The 24,158-nt window shown below is 35.1% G+C and overlaps 2 protein-coding genes across 3 annotated transcripts in view; one reads left to right on the top strand and one right to left on the bottom strand.

Moving 5' to 3' along the window:
* Positions 1–9,100, top strand: part of unc-119 (unc-119 lipid binding chaperone) — a 167,677-nt gene extending 158,577 nt beyond the window's left edge. The window contains exons 7-8 of one of the 2 annotated variants that reach the window (XR_014132710.1): positions 1,978–2,570; positions 6,973–9,100. The gene's annotated coding sequence lies outside the window, so the exon portion shown is untranslated. Of the gene's footprint in view, positions 1–1,977 lie in introns of both variants that reach the window. The other variant, XM_081768778.1, reaches the window with a different exon arrangement.
* Positions 9,101–15,483: 6,383 nt separating this feature from the next.
* The window catches only part of LOC145691789 (L-serine dehydratase/L-threonine deaminase-like), a 71,831-nt gene continuing 63,156 nt past the window's right edge, over positions 15,484–24,158 (bottom strand). The window contains exon 8 of the mRNA XM_081767099.1: positions 15,484–15,794. Within this exon, the coding sequence (XP_081623225.1) occupies positions 15,592–15,794 (203 nt within the window). The 3' untranslated portion in view covers positions 15,484–15,591. The remainder of the gene's footprint in view (positions 15,795–24,158) is intronic.

Here is a 24,158-nt window from a genome sequence, read left to right as displayed (position 1 = left end):
CATTGTTGGCTATAGGTTCTGTACTTAATAACTGTATTAGTTGAGCACGATCTGTGTAACATAAGAGTACAGCTTTTTGGGAAAGGTTCATTTATGGACTTTCTTATAGCCACACAGTAATAGTAAAACTGTTTAAAGGATATGGTTTAATTCAACAAAGCCGGTGTGGATATCATCCGACAATGTGCCCAGCAGGTTCCTGAGGTACATGGTCAGCCTAAAATTATTAGGAGAACGTGAACTCAGCCCGCGCAAATCTCCAATTCTGTGCGCGCTATTGGGAGAGAAGAGGAATCCTCTAACGCAGAGAAGTTTGGCCGTATGACACGATATCTCAAAAGAAATGATCATCTGGAAGAACCTATCATTGGAAGCGCATCACAGAGATTGCGAACATCGCCTCACAGAGCGCCAAGAAAGATTCACAAACGCTAGAAAAATATATGAAACATACCTCGCAGGTGACAAGTGGAAATGGGTGTGTGCCCTGGATGTGGAGTGGCTCTTGCTAGATGAGATCACCAGAATTCGATCTATTTTCTACGGTGAAACAGACCACAAGATCCATTCTGACTTTGTGCTGCAGGGTAAAGGAAAAGTTTTCTAAGGGATTTCTGGTGGTAACGGGATTGCGATCCGAAAAAACTGCCATTAGTAGAAGTATCTTCCAACACCAAAGTCAACGCAGCTTACTTTTAGGAGAACGTCGTGGACCCTCGGTATAATCAACATATCCACATATCCAACTCTGCTCAGTGATGAGTCCACAAATGTATGAATCCACATAGACAGGGCCTCCAGTCATACCGCTCAATCATCCCAGGCGTTGTACGCAAGGAAGACAGAAGAGACGGGAATTTCGAGCGATCCTATTTTCGCCCATTCATGTGAAGTCCTCGGACTCCTTACCAATTGGCTACTGTGGGTTTGGACTCATAAACAGCCACTTGTCGACGCAGTTCATGTACCTTGCAGGGTATGCGGAAAGTTATCAAAGCGACATGGCGAGATGTTTCCCTTTCCATTTTACACATGAGTGGAAACTACACTATCGGGTGATCGGTTATGGGCCATAGCGTTTACATCGATCACGAGCGGTGATGGAGAAAGATGATTTACTAACCAATAAGTGGTTGAAATAGACTATTTTTTATCGTGAGCGACCTTCTATAGATTCAAGACGTTGCTTCCTACACTACGAAGCTATAAAATCTCTCATTCGCTCTCTATTCTCCTTTCTTGGTGATCGCAAACATTCTAGAACCTTTGCTTAGTCACGCAACATTCCATTCATTCTTCACGAATTTTCTCTACATGTCAATATTCGTTTATTGTAAGCTTATTCAATGGGATTTTTTTTTATTATTTTATTTTTTTATTTTTTTATTTTTTTTATTTATAAACAGAATGTACGAAAAATACGTTTTCCTCTGTGCTAGTCTTGGGAACTTGGTAAGGATCCATGCTTGCTTGTCGGACTTTAAATTCTGGAAGACTTTGTAGTTCTTTATGGTCAGATCTTTCCCATTGAAATCGTCACACTAATTAGTTAATGTATTTATTTGTTTATTGTTGCATAAAAATTACTTTAACGATCGAAACTGCTAGTGATGCTCATTTTTGTATTCTTTAAGAAAGCATTTTAACTGAAAGATAGATTCATATTTGTCATATTTTTGGTTCTCTGACGTATAAGAAGTCAATATCTTGTATCAGAGAAATATTGACATATGCAAACAAACTTCTGCGTAGTGAATAATTAATTACACAGTTGTTATATACGTGATAACCATAATGCTAATTTTCAACCTATCTTTGTACAGAATAGTATTCTCCATTTGCCAGCTACGAAAGAAGGGATACAATTGCTCCCGTAATTTAATGACGACTACCTATGTTAAGTAACAAATTAGAACTTGCTTTCACACATAACATTTAGATAAGACATTTAATATCGTATTTTTCTTCTTTTTTCAGGTACTTTTTAATTTCACGACACGTTAATTCTCATAAGTTCAAAGAAATTAGTTTGAGCCTGTTTCCTATAAGGGCACTCGTGGAAGCTAATTGATCTCATTTCAGTGAATAAAAGACGTGAAAAGATTTTGTTTTTCATTGATTTGGGTGATAGGTAGATAGTCTTTTAAAAGAGGTGAAGAAATTATCTAATTTAAATAGAAGTCAATAAGAAGAAATATAAACAGGGTTCGTAAATGTGATGAAGAGGAAAAAGTGTTTTTTTTTACAATGACTGTGCCTAATTATTATAATTCGTGAAAGCAACTCGCTGCTATGGTGAACTTGCTCATTACAACTGAGATTTTTGCAGTAACTGTTACCGCTCCCCTGCCCCCTGACCTAACGTCTTGTTGGAGTGTGTTGTAGGAATTACAGTGAATAAGAAATTAATAATTAAAATCACGTGTTCTGTGAATAGTGTATTGAGAGAGGAAAAAAGTAAACTATTTTTAGGCAGTGTAATGTTTCCTGTTATCTGCGCAAAGGAAAAAATTTTCGATGAACGTTTTTCTTGATGGTGTATATATATAACATTCCACGTAGTTTTTTGTGTAAGTATATTGAGAAAGCTTCAAACGTAATAACTTTTTTAATTTATTGATATGTATAAATCATATTTGTTTTCTGTGATTGTGCAAGGATTGGTCTATAAGTAATAAGTGCGTTCAGTAATGTTTATTGGTGAGTAATTGTATTAAGCTGTCAGTGCAACATGGTTATTTGCCCATGAACTTTCAACTTGCATCTGAAATGTGAATTACTAGTTTTTGAACCAAGTAAAATGTAAATCAACCATTATAAAACTGTTTATAATAAACGACTTATTGTAATATTCTATTAAAATAATACTTTAGAATCGTTATACAAAAGTTTACTCTTGCGACTAATCGAGGATTTTTAAGTACGAAATGAACTGTTTTTATATCTTAATTATGACTAATTGAATAGTCGTGGTAAGATATTAGTATATTAATAAATGTTGCAATAATAATAATAATAATACGTGTGTCTGCAGTAATTTATTCATAAACATAACCAAACTGTTTCGTTATAGGAGAGAATTCAAAGCAGTGAAGTGAATTCACTCAGCTTTCGAAAGTTGAACTGAAAGAAAGATAAACAGACTTTAAAGCTGCAGAGTATCGACGCCATCTGTGAGCTTTATGTTTACACCAGCTCTGATTATTTCATTAGTATTTTTCTTTTTTGATTATTCTAACATTCGTTGCAGTACAATAGAAAAATTATTTTGACTATGGATGTAGTATATGAAAATAATAGATTTCTACAAAGCAAGGCAGATTCAAGAGAGTAGATGGGTGAAATTTCAACAGAAAAGATCAGTATTTTATCTTTGGGGGGGGGGTAAATATGGACTGGAAATTAAATATGGTACTGGTAGTCTGCAGCTTTAATAAGCTTGCTCAATGTATATTTTAGAGCGAACTTCATATATATTTGAAAATGTAATCGCAGTAGAAAATTTTTATACTGACGATTTTTTTTCCGAGGGTACGATTCAGGTGTAAGTTCATCAAATCTTCAAATTGTTTGTATAAAGTTTGGAAATATCTTGTTACTTATTGAGCAGTCCTTACACTTTACGATTAGAATGTGATAACAAGAAAGTGTTTCATTTTTGTCGCTAGACGTGTTATATAAAATCAATTTTAAAAATTGACCAACAGTTCGTAGACGTGAGTAGCTGTTGCATAGTATATTGTAGTAGGAGAGAAAGTGGTTTGTGTTAAATATTTTACTGGAAACATAGATTGTTTGCACTTGTTTGTAATAAATTTGTGTAGTTTTTATTTATTATTATTACTACTAGTACGCTATTATTATTTCTAAGTTAGTTTGCTCCATGAGACCATGTACTTTGTAGATAAGAAGAAAGGAATGTGTTCGTGTAGGATTTTAAAAAACGATAGCAAAATGTAATTGTTTTAGGTACTCGAGTCATTTCGAAGGATTAAAAATATATGTCGTCCTGGAGACATGTTTTTCCGTAAAGATGTCTTATTTCTTTCCATAGTCATTTTAGAAGTTTTCTTTACTGTAGTCTAATCCAACGAAGAAGATATGACGTGATGGGTGGCGAAGGACACCATACAAAAGGCATTGCATTTTCTCGTCTATCCTATTTGCGTGATTTTTGCATATGTTGTAGTTGAGGACCTCCTGCTCAATTGTTTATATGGGGCCAACTATCTATGACCAACCCTGTGACCTCCAAAGGTCACACAACGGGTTTTGTCAGAACTGTCGCAAATTGGGCATACAAAATGTAGTAATGATGTAATGGAAGGTCACAAATCGAAACGTGTTGTTGGAGACGTCAGCCGGAAGATCAATCCTACCGTTGCCCGGAGCAGAGAACTTGGACCCCTATCTCCACGTTGCTCCAGTACCTTCCACACCTCCGGCCTCCGAGCTAGCAGGTGACTTTCTTCCTCCTTGCTTTCCTTGCTCCCTTGGCACAGTTGTTAACTAGAGCAACCGATTGCCTTGCCTTGCTACATAAATCCATGCCTTGATGATGCCATACAAGTAGTCGTCAGATTCAAACTCTATATCTTCAAAACCGGAATTTTCAACCTCGCCTCCGTGAAAAATAACGGGCAAGTCACTTTCTGCAGCATCAAGGAACGTAGACAGAAGTCTGTTGCGTGGATAGCGAATACTTGATACATGTCTAGGTAACCCATGTACCACAGCACAGTACCAATGTGTGCGCAGCAACCAATAGTCCTGGCTCCGCTTTTGCACGTGCAATACCAACCTAATATTGGATCTTCGAATAATTCCTCGGTGTCGTCTTTGGGGTGCATGTAGCTGGGTTCTTTAAATGCAATCCAAAGTTCATGCTTGACGGAACCTGAGAAACATTCGCGCACGTAGACACCGGCTTTCTCTAATTGAACCTCAAACGTATATTGCGCGTCACGTTGTATTTTGTTTTCAACTGGTCTCTGGAGATCACGCTGTTAGTTACGTGGACAATCCTCATTTGCCATAGCCCAGTATAATACACAAATATTTTTTGTATGCCAAGTTTGAACCAGTTCTGCCAACACCCGTTGTGTGACTTTTGATGACCTCTGGAGGTCACAGGGTTGGTCATAGGGTGTGGCCCCATATAAACAATTGACCGGGCGGGTCTTCAGCTAAGCTACAACATATCCAAAAATCGCGCAAATCGGAGGAAATGCAGTGCTTTTTGTACGATGTCCTTAGGCTCTTGGTAGCTAGTTTCAATAAAGTATTCCTAGATTCTAATACTGTCTCATTTGAAATTTTTAAAACGGTTTAATTATTATTATATCTTACTTGGACAAGTGCAAAGTTGAGCTAATGCATTTGCAGACTCAACCTACGTTAGTCATTTTGTATTCATGAAAAATTTCAAAAATGCTATTGTAAATCTGCTAAATATAAAATTTATGCAAGAAGACTTAGATAATAATCCAAAAGCAATTGTTAGCTAAGTTCTTGTGAAGGAAAAATGTGATAAATTAGATTTTGGTTTTGTTTTTAATAAAGGAAGAAAGCTTCGGTGAAAAGTTACCTATTTATTTTGTTTATTGAATAAAGATCACGAATAACTTTGACATAATCTAGCCGTAAATTGCATCCGAAGTTAATCTAATCGCTAGAACACTACAAGATAAGTGCATTTTGGTCAGCGCAAGTCAATACTATAATCAACTTAATGCTGGAGTTGTTTTGATGTTCTCTCGAAATTTTGCCGAGGGATATTGTTTCTCGTTCATGTAAATGTTGAAACCTTGAACCATGTTGGTCCCGGCGTCCCCCTCAGGGGAGACAAAATATGACGACATTATTATTTCTTTATAACTTTAAAATCAGACTGGCAACATTGAAAACTGTTTACAAGAGATGATCCTCTATGATCATCCTCTGTAAACAGTTTGCAATGTTGCCAGTCTGATTTTAAAGTTGTGAAGAAATAATAATAATAATAATAATAATAATAATAATAATAAAACTACTTATCGTAACAGCTCAAATTTATGGGCCTGAGCTGCTCCACGCCATCTGTTAGCGATTGGTGGAACTATGTCCAGCGAATGCGTGGTCAGCCCTATCGCTAACCGGCGTATTGGGACCTTTCTAGAACTAGTGGCCGTCACGTCTTTTATTCACGTGACTTCCCAGTTTGCCTCACGACGCTGAGTGGACGACGAAAATTGGAGGAATCGAACCCGGGACCACGCGGATATGAATCCAACGCTATAACCACTAGACTACGGGGTCCCTATGAAGAAATAATAATGTCGTCATATTTTGTCCCCTGTGCGGGACGCCGGGACCGACATGGTTAATATGGAATAAGATAGAAAGATAGTGAAATTAAACATTAATATCGTGTCAGATAATTGATGCATTGAGAAATCGTTTGAAAACCCATATAGTTTAACTCGGATCTCACGTAGTACGCTTCGAATCTTCCGCTTCTGAATTAGTGGTTATACTTCCCATTAGTTTTCTATTAGTCGCGTATTAAATGAACGTAATTTGCCAAATGTGATTTATTTATAATATGATAAAAGTTTCAGAAGTTTGTATTTAAGTAAGCTTTTACTAGTTCATATGCCTTTGGCATGCTTAATATTATTATTTGAAAATACTCTAGGCAATTCATAAATGTTTGTAGTTTAAAACTGAAGCATCGCGTAAGAAAATTGAATGGTGGAGAAATAGAACAAACATTTAGAAATGTTAATGTTACATTCTTTTTCGTATTCGGTTTTATTAGTTCAGTTAAACAAATTTTCACTGTTTAAAAGGTACAATAATGGGAAACACCGTAATCGAAACATTGCAATAGTTCTACGTGAAAGAAATGAGAGTTCCCTAATGATCGTTCCATTTCACTTACCTCTTATTAATTAGTATGAGAAATGAATAATATTATGCTTATATTGGTAGGCTGCGAGGAACTTCCAATAACAATGTTGTAGAATAATTACCATAGCTAGAGCTATTCGCTACTAATCATGAGAAACTCCGAGTGGCAACGTTTCCCAAGGTAAGTATTGAATATCATTTGCCCTTTAGCGTAAACCATATATTTCTTCTCGTTCCAGATCAAGTTCTAATTTCTACTAAATAGAAACATACAAATAATAATTAAATATAGAAATTATATTAATAGCACTGATTTCAGTATTAATGTTCTTTATTTATATTTGTAATCTCTTTCCAAGAAAACAATACTATATATTGATTGATTTTCAGTATCATACTTTATCATAATTGTAATTTTTTATTTGTAGAAGTATTTAAAATGAATATCAAGGTACAAACTGTCAATGTAAGATATGTATATTATGTCTTGTAGAACTTTTATAACTGGCCAGTCATAATTTATAATTTAATAAATTGCATTTATATAGATTCGTAAGTCACGGAAGAGGAGTTTCATAGTGATGGTTTCGTAAGATTTTCAATATCTCAATGCATTTGTAAAAAACTTAAAATGCAAATTATTATTTTCATACACTACCAATATGGATGATGAATGAATAAATAATAAATGCAGGGAAATCGGATCGCTACATTAATTGAGAGTTGGATTGTTGTTTCCCGTTTCTGGGTTTGAAGATTAGAATCGAACTGCCTGTTAGTCTAGCGATCTGTTTCGGTTATTTTCAGTTTGAATCGAGTTGATATCGTAGTGAAAAAGGAAGAGATGTCAGGCTATTTATGCTTTAAGTCAAAAAGTAGATTTGATGCTTGTAGTTTCTGCGGTGCAAATAATATTAAAATAAGGTAATATAGTAGTAACACATAATGTTATACAGTTTTTCTTCAAATGAATGCTTCATTGCAAGAAAAATGCAATTGTTGAAGCTATTATTTTGTGTTAAACTAATTAAAATATTTTTATGTAAATATAGTGTTTTTAAGTGGTCAAGTCTTCAAATGGTAAGAATGTGATTCAGTTCTGAGAAATGACGTAGCGTGGCATATACATGGTAAGAAGGCAATATAAGATTCTCGTCAGATTTGTAGAAACTTTAAAGCAACGAACAAATTTCACTATGTGACTATTCTTTCGTTGCAGTTATGTTTTTTAAAAAAAGTTTTATCGTTTGGAAAATGTTATATACTCACTATTATGTGCAAAAAAGGAATTTTTCGTACGTTTATTATTTCCCATGACATCTTTAAAAGACGACTTGTGCCTTAAACCGAATGGATAATAATGGCATACTTCTAAAATTGTTTTACAACTGACCTGCTAAGAGGTAATGCCTTGTTGACCTGTAAGTATTATGAAATTGCTGTGAATTAACAGATTGTCTTCGAGTTGATTTGTACGCGTTCTCCAAGTCCGATTTACTGACATCATCCACCGTTAAGTTCGTTACAACGGTTCAGTATAAGAGTTTATCGCGTGTGAATCATCTTCGGATAGTTCCGTTTCTTCCAACTTTATGTGAATTATTTCGTTACGGTCTCTTCATTTGTATTTATCGTGTCTCATGTAGGATATTCATTCAAAATTAGATCGATCTGCCCATTAACTTCAACACTAAGCTGGCATCCAAAAACTGGAAAGAGTAAGAAACATTCCGTAATATTACCAAAAGAAAACTTCTCGTCAAACAACAACCCCATAACCGATGCTGTTAGTAGGGGAAAAGCTCAAACACAAAATAACTCAAAAATGAAAATTACTTTCAGCTATTGAAGAACTGCTATCTAAAGTATATATATTTATTTTCTAAAGTATTTGACTGCTTTAAGTAGGAAAACTAAAAGATGCATTTACCCTATTCAAGAAACAACTTACAGGTCAACAAGAATTTCCTTTGGTGCAACCTTCGTATATTCTGTCGTACTTTTTACAGCGTATACTATTTCTAATTGATATGATACATGTGAATGTGTTCACATTGTAGAACAATAAATGACTTGTATAATGTTTTGGATGTTTACAGACTTAATCATAAGTTGTGTACACTTGTGTGTTGTGTAATTATCTTCACGAGATGTTGAAGTATATGTATATGAAACTATAATGAATAAAGCTTATATTATATATCTTTTATTTCGATCTTCTGTTGAAAGCTATTTCAGATGTTCGACATTTTAACACACAGTAGAAACTTTTTTTTTTTTTTTTTAAAAAAAAGTAACAAGTGTTTAATATATCGAAATTTTAACAATTTCAAGTCATGCTAAAACTTGACAGTTGATGTTACAAGCAATGTACTGAATTAATCTGTAATTAATTTTCATAAAAAGAAAGAGCTTTTTAACAAATCTTGATGACTGGAAAACATGAATGGCAATCAATCATGTTTAAGGAATCACTTATTCGATTCAGTTGAACTGACGTTACTTCGACTCAGTCAACTGCGTAAACAGAACTTCGACTGAAAGGTCTGCTGGTTGAAACTTACAAATCGACTGGCAAGTAAATTTAAAGAGGTTCTGTTTCTGGAGTCGATTCGATCTGATCGACCAGCAAAGTGGACCGGGTTGCCTAGTGGAAATACCTGTCGCCGAATGGAAATGAAAATAGAGCGCGGGTGATTTGGAAATGGCCCGTCTTGGAACTAATATTACATTACTTAGCGAAAAATATGGCTATATAAATATAAATAATATAAATATGGAATTAAGTGAAAAGTATGTGGAACACAAAAATGCGGCTAGAGAAGCAACAGCGGAAGAAATTATAGAGCTAATGACTTTAAAATTGAAAACTGCTGTACTACGGATTAAAATTTAAAAACACATTAAAATAATATTATAGTTGTGAAATTACCAAAATAGATAATTCAGAAAAGTCTGGTGAGGTGCGGTGAATATATACCGAGTGAATATAGTGAATATATACTTATTGCTCTGCCGAAAGTTAGGTACAGATGGTCAGTTTTTCTTGTTTCAACTTTACTCGTATTTTTACATACATGTTTCTGGCATCGATGAATAAGTAAATGCTTGAAACAAATACATATACATCATAGCAACTTTAAATTCGATTAACCTATTCCAATAGTTCGATATCTTATATTTCGTTGTTTTTTAAACTATTTACATGTTTATTCTTAGCTGGCAGGGAGCCCAAAATAGGGACTTAAAGAGAGAAGAAAGAAATTAAAAATTCGATTTAGCCTGGACGTTCATTAGAAGCTGACGAGATAATTATAAGGAACACGTGTTATACGTAGTCAGCAATCATCATATGAATTCGAAACATGTAGCAATACACCAGTTAGGTTTGTAAAGTACATTGGACACTCATTATACTGCACTTCATTGTTAAAAGAAATAAAAAACAAATATTACAATATCTACCAGTAAACGGAAGATTTCTAATTAATTATTGTAAAAGTTTCATAATAATTTTCGGATTGATCGATCGCATGAATTAATTCTTAAATAAGTCACGTGTCTACCATCAGAAAAATGCTAGGTTATAGAATAAGTGAGTTGCGGACGTTTGCAATAATGGAATAAGACAGTTTGCCATAAATTCGACGAAAGGACTAGACACCAAATTTTAAACCTGAAGTGTATTTGTAACTAACAATGAGTGTATATTAAGCAAATACAAATCGAAGTGGCAGTTACACGACTTAATACATTTAATAATATGAAGTGCCACACTTCTAATATATTGCTCAATATTTGTGGAACCGTTGGAATATTCAGTTTCTAAAGTTCGTAATCACAGAACTAGCCTTCAAGTACCTTCTTTTGGCTGAGACTACCGTATTCTTTTAAGTAAATAATCCTGAAAGGCGACAGTACAAGATTCTCAAATCACTTCCAGAATCTGCACCAAAATTCTGTTAATTTCTAAGCACATTAAATTTCATCGAGATGCTCGAAGAATTGTCAGTTTAGGATCTATTTAAGATACTTCATCTCTTTTTCTGTTACGAAGGGAAGTTAATACAGTATGAAGCATTCAACAAAAATATTTGAATCTAAATAAAACTGAATTTATATTATACGAGACACATGTATAAAAAACCTATTGGTTATTGCGACAAAAAAGAAAAAGAATATTGATTCTATAAAAGTACATATCTTGACTATTATTCGACACAGTTACTATAAAGCCCGAAGCATTTCTGGTAACGTAACACAAGCTTTTGTAGACCCTCTGTGTGTAGAAATCTTCCGTCTGAGACTTCAGCCAGTAGAGAACTGATGTCTTGAAAAATTTCACTGTCATTGAAACAAGAAGCAATCCACCTTTTCTGGTGAATGAACAATATATATATAGGGGTTGGACAAAAATTCTAAAACGTTTGCAAAAATGTGAAAATCATACCTAGTATGGTGTGGGGCCTCATTTTGCGTCCAAACAGCTTGGATCCGACGTAGAATGGACGTATACAGCTCCTGAATCGTGGTGTGTGAAATTTTGTACCAATGTTTCTCCAAAACATGCTCCAATTCCGTAAGGGATGCTGGTGGAGAGTAATGAGACCGAACACGTCTTTCTAACTCAGACCACAGTGGCTTAATGATGTTCAGATCTGGTGATTGTGGGACCCAGGGGAGATGTGATAGCTCCTGGTCATGCTCTTCAAACCATGATTTCACCGTTTTTGCAGCGTGACAGGGTGCCAAATCATCTTGGTAGATGCGATCACCATCAGGGAACAATATTTGGGCCATGGGCAGAACCTGGTCCTCCAAAATGGTCTCCATGCAGGGCTATGATAGGACCTGCAGAAAACCACGATATCACTGCCCATACTGTAACAGAACCACCCCTATGCTTTACAGTTGGGAGTAAACAGTCTGTATCATAGGCCTGCGACGGTGTTCTCCATATGTAAACACGACCGGTTGTTGGAAACAAGGTGAAGATCGATTCATCGGACCACATCACGTGTTTCCACTGCTCATGAGTCCACGCCTTGTAAAACCGGGTTCTGTAGACCGGAAGTGAATTCAGACGTAATTTTCATTGCAGTGGTCTTCTTTTTAGCTGCTACAACCCGTTTTAATTCCCTCCGGTCCCTATCTGACAGGATTGTCTTTCGACCACTGTTGTGCTTTGCAGACGTCGTTTGCCCATGAATATATGTCCTCGTGACATTGGGTACAGTGCCTTTCGATACCCCCACAATGTTCGCCACTGTTGCCACTGAAGCTCCAACTAGACGGGCACCAACGATCATGCCTCTTTGGAAGTCTGTCAGGTCGCCCATTTTACCACACCACTTTTACACACGACACTCACAGGTGAACTGGTTACTGCTGACGGAAGGAGGTCCATATGACACATTGAAAACAAAAAACGATCGGCAACCGCAACATGTATATATACTAGATGGAAGATTAAGACTTAATGAAGTGTCATTAAAAATTTTCCATCGAAATTTTTGAATTGTCTCTACAACATGAGCAGCTCTGTGTTAGAAAGCATTGTCATGAGTCAGAATAATTTCAGACTAACATTGTTATTCGTAGGTTCTGAATGACAAGTTGGGGATGAGATGTGTTAGCAGTACACATCTGCTGTAATTGCTCATCTTGGTTCCAGGAATTCCACAAGTATTACATCGTTTAGATCCCAAAATGCGGTGTTGTGATTTTGTAACTTGATTATGTTTACTTGAATTTCTTCGGTTTCAGGGTACCGAAGTGACGGTATCTCATTGATTGCTCCCTCGATTCCAAGTTTCATCTCCAGTCATGTAGAAGAAAAGGTCATTCCTATCCTTCCCCCAGCTGGCAGAAACTTCACATGCAACTTTCATTCTTTGATCTTTGTGTTTTTAAACATTCTGGTACCTTCCTCGCACACCGTTTAGGATAACGCAGATTGTGTCATAATGCTACACTGTTTTTAACAGACACTTGAAAATTCCTTGGTCAGTTCAGTAATGGTGAAGCGGCGATTAGATTGTACTTCTTTATCAACACATTGTACAAGGTCGTCCGTCTGAACACTAGGTCCACTGCTCTGTTCGTCATCATGAACGCTTGAACGCCCTTTCTAAAAAAGCACAGTACCGTAGCCTTGCTTTCTATTCATTCGTGCTGTTGGTCAGTAAATAGCACATAATTCACGATAGATGTTTGCTGGGTTGTCCTTTTGCATTGAGAAATCGGATTACAGACCTCACCTCACATTTGGTGGGATCTTTTATTATGAGTCCCGCTTCAACTTACTGCTATACGCATGTACACAACTTCAGTTATACTTCCGTTGTAGAGCATGCTTCCGTACATGCGCACCTTTATCAGTTTTGTCAATTCCACGAAAACAAATGGAATTTACTTTAATAATCTATCTATTAAAATGCTACAGCACCAATTAAGAGCGACCGAGCTCTAACCTATAACTTTAGCTTTCAACCCTTTGATTTACGGTTATTTGTGATTTCACGTTTATAACAAAGACAAATATTTTTAAAAGAGTGTACTTTAAATAAATTACTTAAAGAAATATTTTTCACAAAATTTATCCTTTTAAATTATTGTTCAAAGGCCTTTGCTTTTAATAAGCCTTCTCCGAAATAAATGCAAATGAATTGTGCTGCCATCTTTGGAGCTCTTTAAACTACGTTTATATGTTTATGGCCAATCCTTTCGACAATGAGATCTCGGAAACTACAGGCTCTAGAAAGATGACGTTTTCACTGATTGATTGCAAATTTCATGTAGATTGTTCAGTTCTAATTGAATATTTAAAAAACATGGGCACTATTTCTTTATTACATTTTTACGGGTACATTAAAAGTGTTGAAATAAAAAAAAAACTAAAGTATCACATCCTAAGCATTATACATTCCAACACCACACTGTTGTATATGTCTCAGGCGTTTGTTTCATGGCCAAATAATAATGGAAAAGGAAGGATAACCATTTCTCCAGTCTAAGATGAATGTTTTTTTGGGAGTGTTTTGCCCAATGACCACCATATATAACTGACATTATAATTAATTGTGTATGTAATGTATTTGCTTATTACATACTGCATGCAAGAAGAAAGAAAACACTGGTCATACATGAATTAGAAACTCCAACCGGAAGCAGGCTCAAATCTTGCAAACGGTGCGAGATATTGAGAAAAAATAATCGAAAAAAGTCCCCCCTTTATGATACCCCTTGGCTTTTTTTTAATCAATACGTATTTCACTTGTGTCTGTAAAGGGACATGTACAGATGGTGTAAGGAATGATAAGGAGATTTATGCTGATATGCGAATGATGCGCTGTGTAGAGAGTGCAGGTTCAGCTAGTTATTTAATAAAATTGATGACAAATTGTCTCAGTCACTTAAAAATTTATGGTAAAACTTTTTTTTTTTTTCGGAAATTAGTAAAGTAGTAAATCATCCGGGCCTGTAACAATGTTGAACATGTAAACAATGTTAGTACAATAGTGCCTTCGCAGTTAATGTGATCTTTGAGCTTTTCCGCACAAAATATTGGTGAAAATTTCCGCTTTTACACCTTAACATACTTGCTGTTCTGTTTAAATAGTAATGTAGTTGAAGCTAAAATATCAAAATTCATATCCATTGAAAGTAAAAGCAGATCTAAAACTATATTAAACTTCGTCTTATGCAATTAAAACTGTGCTCCAAATGGATTACCATAAGTGTCCAGTGTCTAATAGAATTGTTGCGCATGGAACTTACATTTACTCCCGAGGTATCGACACTGTAGCTACTTTCCACCAATAGGTAGAAATACGTGAGAAAAACTCAACCCTATCATAGTCGAAGACTTGATGCTGTGCGAGGCCTCCCAGATTTTCCATTGTATATATTATATACTATTTAAGTATTTCAAACTTGTCATGAAGTTGTAAAGTTCTGAGATGTATTAGATGTCTTGTTCGAAAATTACAAGTATTTCTCCATCATCGTTGTACTTCAACATTTTAAAATTTATAAATATCATTTTAAAATGCTATTGTGGTCCTTTAACGATAGCCAAGTTCCACAACTGTGCTTAACTTACTGTTCTTCTGTTTCAGTGGTGATGCTAATATTCATGTGAGTGACGTTATTCCTTACAAATAATACATGTTGCTATTGTAATTATATGTAGTCTTAAAAAAATATATCAACAGTATTCCCTTCTGTATAAAATGAAATTTTTGGTTTAACGTCCCACTATTATGCTCTTTAGGCTGAAGGAGCCTATTGATGGAAGTGAATACCTGTGAAATTAAATTTTTGTTCTCTCCTACCAAGAATTGAACGCAGGATCACACGCTAGCCACTAGATCAGGGGGATGGCTCTTCTGTATAAAAGATGTAATGAAATCCATCTTTATTTTTTTAAAATGTTTTTAATAAATTCTATCTTAAATAGACCTTTAGTATTGGCAGAGTATTCACGTAATAGATTAGTAACTTCAAAATATGACGTAAACATTTTGAATTATATCTTAAATGTCTTATATTTGACTCAACAAAACATCACAATACTTATAATGAAGGAATATAATTAAAACTTGCTCTTTTAACACCACAATATTTTATTTGGATTGTGTATCATGTACCAGAAATATTTTCGTTATTTGATGATTAAAACAAACGTATATAACAACATTATGTGTTTGGAAGAGGTATTTGAAACATCTCTGCCCAATTACGCAGCATTTTAAGTGTTACTCCACTCCCACCACAAACAACGACAACGATTGGTCCATTGAGTGAAAGTTTTCCTTCTTTTTGAAGTTCTTTAACAACGCCAGAATAAAGAGCCGCGAGAGACGCTCCACAAGATGGCTCCACCAATATCCGATGATCATCTACAAATAAAGAAAAAACATATTTTTAAAAAATCCCAAACATACATATGAAATTCGAACTGAATTTATTTGTTCGTGATAACACCTAAGAATGTAATTTAATGTTCCGGTATCTGAATAATACATAAAAGAGGAAACGCATTATTTCTTTCTTTAATACACAACGAGGTTCTTTCGCCGTAATAAGTTTTTTTTTTTTTTCTCAAGATATTTTGGTCGAATAAAATTCGACTAAAACAAATTACACTGTTCAACACGTTTTGATCAAAAACTGTAAGTCCTATATTTTTTTTAATTTGACGATTTTTACGTTTACTTGAGCATGGTATGACAGCACTTTATAATAAAAGTATATACTTAGCTCTAGTTTAGCAACAACAAAAAATCGTGTACAAAATATCAGTAGGTTTCCCGATGTAATTAGAATGAGAGACTTGTGAAAATATTGAACCAAAATCCTTGTATGTAGCTATAGTTAAGGTTCTTGACATTTATTTAACCTTAATGTGACAAGTTTGGATAGAAATAATAAATATACTAACCTAACCTTATACATTAATATTAAAATAAGTAAATCAATATCACGTAACATGTGTCCCGTCAAAAAAAAAAAAAAAAAGTAATAAATAAACAATAATCTGCGACATAAACACTATCAATGCAGTAATGACAAATTCAGGATTAATTTTAAAATTTAAGGAAATATATATGTACAAATACCCTTTTTCTCTATATATAAGTGCGATAACCATGAAATAATATCAGTATAGTGAAATAAGGACTTCCACATAATACAGACAGAACCCCCTAAAGGTTATCAGCAGAAAAGGACAACAAAATTTTAAAACTCAGATCCACAACTACTTTTCAATGTTGGCAAAAGTTGAAGCCTCTTGTGCATGATATCATCATCATCATCATCATAGGTATTCTGCCTTTATTGGCAGGTCACTTGCCGCAGCTGAGAAGCTTCCATGCTCCACGGTCCTCCGCTAAACTTTTCGTCTTCGCGTATGATCTTTCTGTTTTAATATCATCCATTAATGTGCATGATAGATTCCTTTTTTTTTTTTTCTTTCTTTCTTTTTTTCCAGCCTTTTCGCCAAGCTTACCTTGCATCTCTAGCAACAGTTTTAAGAGTAGCAACCATTATGTGTGTGGGCGTAGTGAGTGTAGACGGGTGTTACTAAACTGCGTCATGAGTTCAACATGAAACAAAGAGCGAACACCAAGTTTATGCGCGTCTGGGTAAGATTGCTACAGAAATGTACCAAATGTTACAACAAGTGATGCGCGTGTATATTAGCATGGCACAGGCGTTTCAGGGACGGACGGTAGTCAATTGAAGACGGGTATAGCAAGAACAATGAGAACACAGGAATTGGTGAAGAAAGTAAGGGCACTGGTCATGGAAGACCGGAATCCGACACTGCGAATCCTTGGTGAGGAGTTGGACGTGAATAAAGAAATTGCGGCAAGTAACCCATGATCTCCACCAGAAGAAGGTTGTGCCCGTTTCGTGGCTCATTCTTTAACAAATAACCAACAAAGGGACAGGGTTGATCACTGTAAAGAGCTGATTGCTACTGCCAATAGGGATCCTAACATCCTCCTGAATATCGTTACTGGGGATGAGACCTGGGTTTCTCAATATGAGCTGTAGACAAAACGTCAAAGTGCAGAGTAAAAGCCTCCTAACTCTTCACGCACACACACACACACACAAATGCCAGTCAAAATCCAAAATCAATCTTTCTTTTTTTAAAAAAAAAAAAAAAAATAGGGCATTGTGCATAAGGAATTTGTGCTTACAGGACAGACAGTTAATTCTCATTTTAATCTTGAGGTATTGAAGTGGTTACTGCAACGTGTCAGTGTGTGAGGTCCGAGTATCAGGGTGATGTTCAGTGGCGTTTGATCCATGACAATGCCGTAAGTCACAAAGCAGTGATTGTGTAAGACTTTTTGTCCCAAAAGAGGATCTGTGTGTTGTTCCACCCTTCATACTCACCAGAACTGGCTTCATCCGGTTTTCTACTTCCTAACTCAAGTCTGCATTCAAAGGTTCATACTTTGAGACGTAACGGCCATCAAGAGGGCTACACCAAGGGTTTTCAACACCATTCCACACAAAAAGACTTCCAGCAATCCTCTTATGCATTTACCAGGGCGCAACGGCGCAACGATGTATGGACGCAGGAGGGTTGTACTTTGAATGATCCAAGAAAAGAAGGTTTCTATGTTAACTCTTTTTTTTTTTTTTTTTTTTCCTCCTGCTGCTTCAGTCTCGATTTCAAATTGCAACGCTGGGTAACTATATTAGAAGTTGTGATGCGTGAATATTAACTACATTGTGCAGTTTGTTGTTTTTTTCCTCTAAATAATGTAATCGAAAATGGCAAACGCTGAAGAAAATGTTAGTTGCATCAGGGTGAACTCAAGTCAGATTTCTTTGGATTTTCATTCAATTATTAACTAAATTTTTGATGGGAGCTCCCATTGTTTTGGATTGTAATGAGCAGGGAGTTTTCTTCTTACATCTCTTACGGAGTTGTGTTCAGGGATAGGACGTAATTAACTTTTTCTTCAACATTTTTCATTTTCATTCTCTCTAGTCTAATGAATAAAGTAATTGGAATTCATTTCTCAAAATTCTAATATTAGTACTTTATCTATTGCAACTATACAAATGCGACTTTTTAAAGATGGAACACAAAACCATGTTAAAAATTATGAAACACCACGCTTTCTACTACAGGTAAATGAGTTGTATTTTCGTTTTTATTTGTTAATTCATTTTATTCGGATTTGTCTAGTTTTTATAGTATTCTTGCATATATCGAACAGTATGTCGCTACCACCTGGAACATTTTAAGTATTGTTCTATCATTTTCATATCGATAAATTATTAAGTAAAAAAAATTAATAAACCCTATCATTCCAAGTAAAATTAACACAATTCTTGTTTACATAAAATTCACTTATTAGAACATATTACGAAACTTAGTAAGCACTATATAATAATGATAAAGTAATCGTGTTTCCATTTTATTCATGTAAAGACGTTATTTATAAACAATATTATGACGTCATTATTGATTTACTTATTTCCTCCAAAAAGAAGTGTTTCTCTAATTACTGAAAGTTAATTACTAATACATTAAAGAATATACTCGTATTTTTTAACATTCACAAGATATATAGTGCAACATACAGTAGTAATAATGGTGTATTTGGTCATAATACATATATTTCTCACGTATAATCGTTACCTATGATATTTTTACTTTATTTCATAGTTTTTTTTTGTTCTAGAATGTTCTTCAAGCTTTTAATTTTGCCCTTATTTATTTACATACTTACTTGTAATGACTCTTAATGAAGTAATGTCTACATATGAACGTAATAACAAAACTTTATTCCTTTGATATTCATAAATTGAAAAGTGAATTCTAAGTTAACTTTGAAATCTGGTATTAAGTGGTTGCTTAGAAAACATTCATTGCCTACTGTTGGATCAAGTGACATTTCTATCCTATGTCGCGTTTAATACCCAAGTGTCCGGCTCGGATTTCATTTTTTTTTTTTTTTTTTTATAGAGGGTATGTATGCATTATTTGTGATGACAGAAGTTTTTGCCATGGTGCATGTTTTCTATTTTTTTAAATATAATTTTAAAGGTTGTGATGTGGTTATTAGAGATTACTGCACAAGTCTCTTACTACTCTTTGTAAACGGAATGTTAGTTTTTTAAAAAAAAGTGAAGAACCATAAGGCCTAGGGTCTTATGGTAGGTATGACCTTGACGGCAGCCATCTTGAAATCCGCCATTTTGAATTAAGGTTAAGTTTTTTTTTTTTAATAATGGGAATAGGATAATATGATACATAATTTCGGGCTAGAATTTAATCAGGAAAACAAGAATGAAGTTAGTTTTAAGCAGTATCGGACTGGACAGGGTGACGAGGCGGAAATCTCCGCCTGCGCCCACCCTCTTATGGCACCCCTTTGTCACAATAAAACAGGCTTAGTTGTATTGAAGTCACGACAATTTTAGTTAAAATTTTCATTATTGTCTTTATAATAAATATCATATAACAGAGTTATTACAGGTTTGCGTAATTTATTTAAAGGCTATAAGCTGTCAAGTCGCCGTGTTCTCCTCGTTGCGGGTGCCAGTACTACCAGATATCCTAAGTGATATGTAACAACTCAGTCTGATCTAGTATTATCACAAGTCGCATTGTGACTGTTGTATGGCTCATTCTCTGGTTGCGATATTTGACTGTTGTAATGTTATAGTTTTAGCGTCGAGACTCAACATAAGGGCGCCTTCGTGTTCTCAGGTAGGAAAGTAGATGTTAATTAAGGCAAAATATTGAAAAAAAATTAAATGAAACCTTTAAGTTTTACGTCCTACGCTTATGCCGGTTACGCTAAAGGAGACGGTGATGATGAGCAATGAATGAAATGGTGGAACTGTGAAAGTGGGAGAACCCCGAGAAAACACACAAGCACAGTGTTTGTCCACCACAAAGTTCACACGGCGCGAGCTGGAATCGAACCAGGGACCTTAAGCACCAGAGGTGAACTCTCTACCACTGAGCCACCGCACCCCCTTTAAGGCAGAACATTGTGTGTTATTGTTTATAGTGTTTATTATTATTAATGTAATTGATTTTAGTAGTCATACATATGTAGGCAAAAAATGAAATATTTTTTGATAAAATTTTCGTCAGAATTTTAATATCCAAATTACGCGTAAATTATGTTAAACATATCTAAAAGCATCTTCATATTCCGTCTGGCTGAATTTTCAATAGTTTTGAAGTTATAAGTTTATTTTGGTTAAAAGTTAACAGTCGCTCTTTTAACTAGATCAGTGTACCGTTTGCATTGTGAGAACGAAAACTGTGTAAATTTAACGTTTAAAATTTCCCTAGAGAGACAGGATATTTGGATTTTATATTGAAGGTAAGACTCAACAGCCCAATATTTATTTATATTCTAATTTAGAATATACGCAGTGCACATCTGGTGCAAAGAGACCAGAGCAGAAGTTTACGATAGAAATGGTTGAAATTCAAAACTAATGACAGAAGCTCTTTACACAGAGCTACTTGAACTTACAACACTAACTTCGAATTACCCACAGTCCCCAAAGATGGGCTTCTTAATGGAATGGAAAATGTACCAAACATTCAGTTTTTACGTCCCACGGTAATGCTGGCTAGGCTAAAGGAGACTGTGATGATGAACAGTGAATGAAATGGTGGAACTAAGAAAGTGGGAGGAAACGGGAGAACCCCGAGGAAACCCACGCACACGGTGTTTGTCCACAAAGTTTACATGCACCAGAGTTAAACATACTACCACTGAGCCACCGCGGCTCTAAAATGGACTAAACACTAGCATCAACTTTATAAAGTCACTCAGAGTGACATTTTCTCACCTCTAAACGTTAAAACGTTTTTGGAAAATCTTAACAGAGAACGCGATGGAAACGAACTTCATCTCAGGGTAGATGCTGATTTTGCAACGAAAAAGATTCGATGTAAAAAAAAAAAAAAAAATGAAAACTGCTTTGAAGAAGATTCGTCTTAACAAGAAGCAAGCAAGTGGAAGAAGTTCCAAGGAGATACCTTCTACAGAATTTGTGACACTGCTTTTACAAGTGTTGAGGAGAGGTTTATTCCAAGTGAACATTTAATAACAGATAGTGGCTGTTTGGATCCAAAGAGATTTGAAGAAATAAAGAAAAATGGATTACCAGATGAAGCCCTGAAGGCATTAGCAGAAAATAAAGGCGTGTGTAAAGAAACCCTGTCACGCGAACTCAAATAATTTGTTGCTCATTACAAAGATTACTTCAAGAATCTGAAGGGTACTTCTACTAGTGACTTTGATGTGGTTCAGTGCCCAGTTGATTCTGGAAATGAAGACGAATGGAGTAAAAGCAAATCAGAAGATCAGGATCCGCTGAATCCAGAATTGTATACATCGTGCATTTACATTCTTGCATAATTGTGTGTACAAATATGATATGGCTCTTCCAACTAACTTGGTAACTTGTGAATGCTTATTTTCTAAGTTGAAGGTCATTAAATCAAAACTAAAATCACTTTTGGGGCAAAGTCTACTGGAAAATTACTGAATATGTCAGAATTTTCATGTAGATAACGATTATTGGAAGCGAAATAGCATTAAAAAGCTCAAGAGATCTTAAATGATTACTCATGCTCTGAAATTTAATATAATCATGCAATTGTACCTAATGATATTTTTTCCTTCTGTTTGTATTGGAATAGGTTGACAATGCTAATTTATTCATCCTACAATCACATCTTTGTTGGCTGTAATTATAACATTATTCTGTGCTATGCAACATTTACGGTAGTTCGTCCTATTCGTTTTGTGTGTAACTGTATGCTTAATAGGCCTACTGTGAACAAATTAAAAAGTAATTTTAAAAGCCAAAATGTTTACATAAATTTGTGCATGAGGCGCCTCTTTAAGTTTCCATCTCCGCCTAGCTCTGACAGCTCCAGTCCGACACTGGTTTTAAGATACGCACATTTGGGGAAAAGTTACAGACATAATTTCTTTCTGCATGATTTTTTTTTTTTTCTTTTAGCGAAAAAAGATAATCAGTATTGGAAATTTTCATATGGGAACTTGAAAAATGAATTAAACCTTGAATTTTAGATTTTTCACTTAAGGTGGATCACTAGGTATCCTCGGTGCTATGCTAAACGCTGCTTGAATAGTGCGGCGTTGCCAGATAGTGTCGAGTGTTTACTGGTGACAGATAAGAAAGGAAGTAATTATGAAATTCGGCTTGGATACTTACTGGAGAAATTAGGTTTCGACCCTTACCGCAACTTACAGCTAAGTTTCGCTTCTCGAACTGCAACGCTAGAATCCAGGAATTAAACGTACAAATTTGGGAACAACGCATTATGGCGTTCTGCGCAAGTTTCGTCTCGAAATCTATTTCCTTAAATGTAAATTAATATTTAACTAAAATGTGAAACATAACATGAAAAACGGTCAAACAATATATTTATTTTGTAATAAGATCGTTACTTTAAGGTACTTTACACATTCAAATAAACATTTCATAAAATTTAGCACTTCTAGTAAGATCTAACAGTAAGTGCTATCTTGTGTGCTCATTGTAAAACGAATCAAATATTTCCTTTTATTTGTTACCTTTTTCGATATCTGAAGACACAACCAAATGAACCAGTGTTTTGTGTTGGAGCTGAAACATAACTCTATCTTATAGTACAATATTTGTAATATGTAACGTTTCATTGCGCAGTAGTTAAGGGAATGAGCTAAAATATGTACTGACTTCCGGGTGGCTATTAACCTTAATTCCGACGAGAAATAAGTAAGTGCCATATATGACACACTTATAACTCACAAAGAACATGCCAAATGACACCAAAATCTCTTATTCATACACGTCAATATCTCACACAGCAGACAAAACAGTCATTTGATGCATTTGATAAATCACAAAAAAGCTAAAGTGAAAAAAAGGGTATACATATTGCACGGCATGCGGTAAGGGGTTGTTTATACTTACTATGTGCGTAAGTCCCTTACCTCCGCTTCTAACCCACGTATTAATGATGAATGGATAAAAGCATTCCTAGATATTCGAAGCAGTCCTAAATTCCTAGTCGTTAACTATAGAACAAAATAAGCATACCATTGGCTTTTTGGAAAAATTTGCTTTTAAAATGAAGTGTCACATGTCATGGTTTTCATTTTTCAAAACTTCACTTTCATTCAAAACGGCGGATTTCAAGATGGCTGCCGTCAAAGTCACTCTTACCGTACCACTTCCCTCTAGGCCTAATATGTATTACCGAAGCTTTTATCCACTTATTATCATTAATACGCGGGTTAGAAGCAGAGGTAAAGGACAATTAATATGCCTGTAACTTTTCCCCAAATGTGCGTACCTTAAAACTAACTTCACTGTTGTTGTTCTGATTAAATTCTAGCCCGAAATTATGTATCATATTACCCTATTCCCATTTTAAAAACTTAACCTTAATTCAAAATGGCGGATTTCAAGATGGCTGCCGTCAAGGTCATACTTACCATATGATTTCCCCTAGGCGTTATATGTATGCACATGGTTGTTCTTTACTTTTTTTTATTAACACTTCGTTTACAAAGAGTAGTGAGAGACTTTTGGAGCAATCTCTGATCTCTGACCGCATCACAAATTTTAAAAATTATAAAAGAAAATAGAAAACTTGCATCATGGCAAAAATTTCTGTCATCACAAAGAGTGTGTACTTGCCCTCTATCAGAAAAAAAACAACCTTGAAATCGGAGCCGGAC

Source organism: Thermobia domestica, chromosome 8, assembly GCF_964235325.1.
Source record: "Thermobia domestica chromosome 8, izTheDome1.hap1.1, whole genome shotgun sequence".
Taxonomy (NCBI): Eukaryota; Metazoa; Arthropoda; class Insecta; order Zygentoma; family Lepismatidae; genus Thermobia; species Thermobia domestica.
Note: the sequence above shows the minus strand (reverse complement) of the source record. Positions and strands in the feature narration are given on the sequence as shown.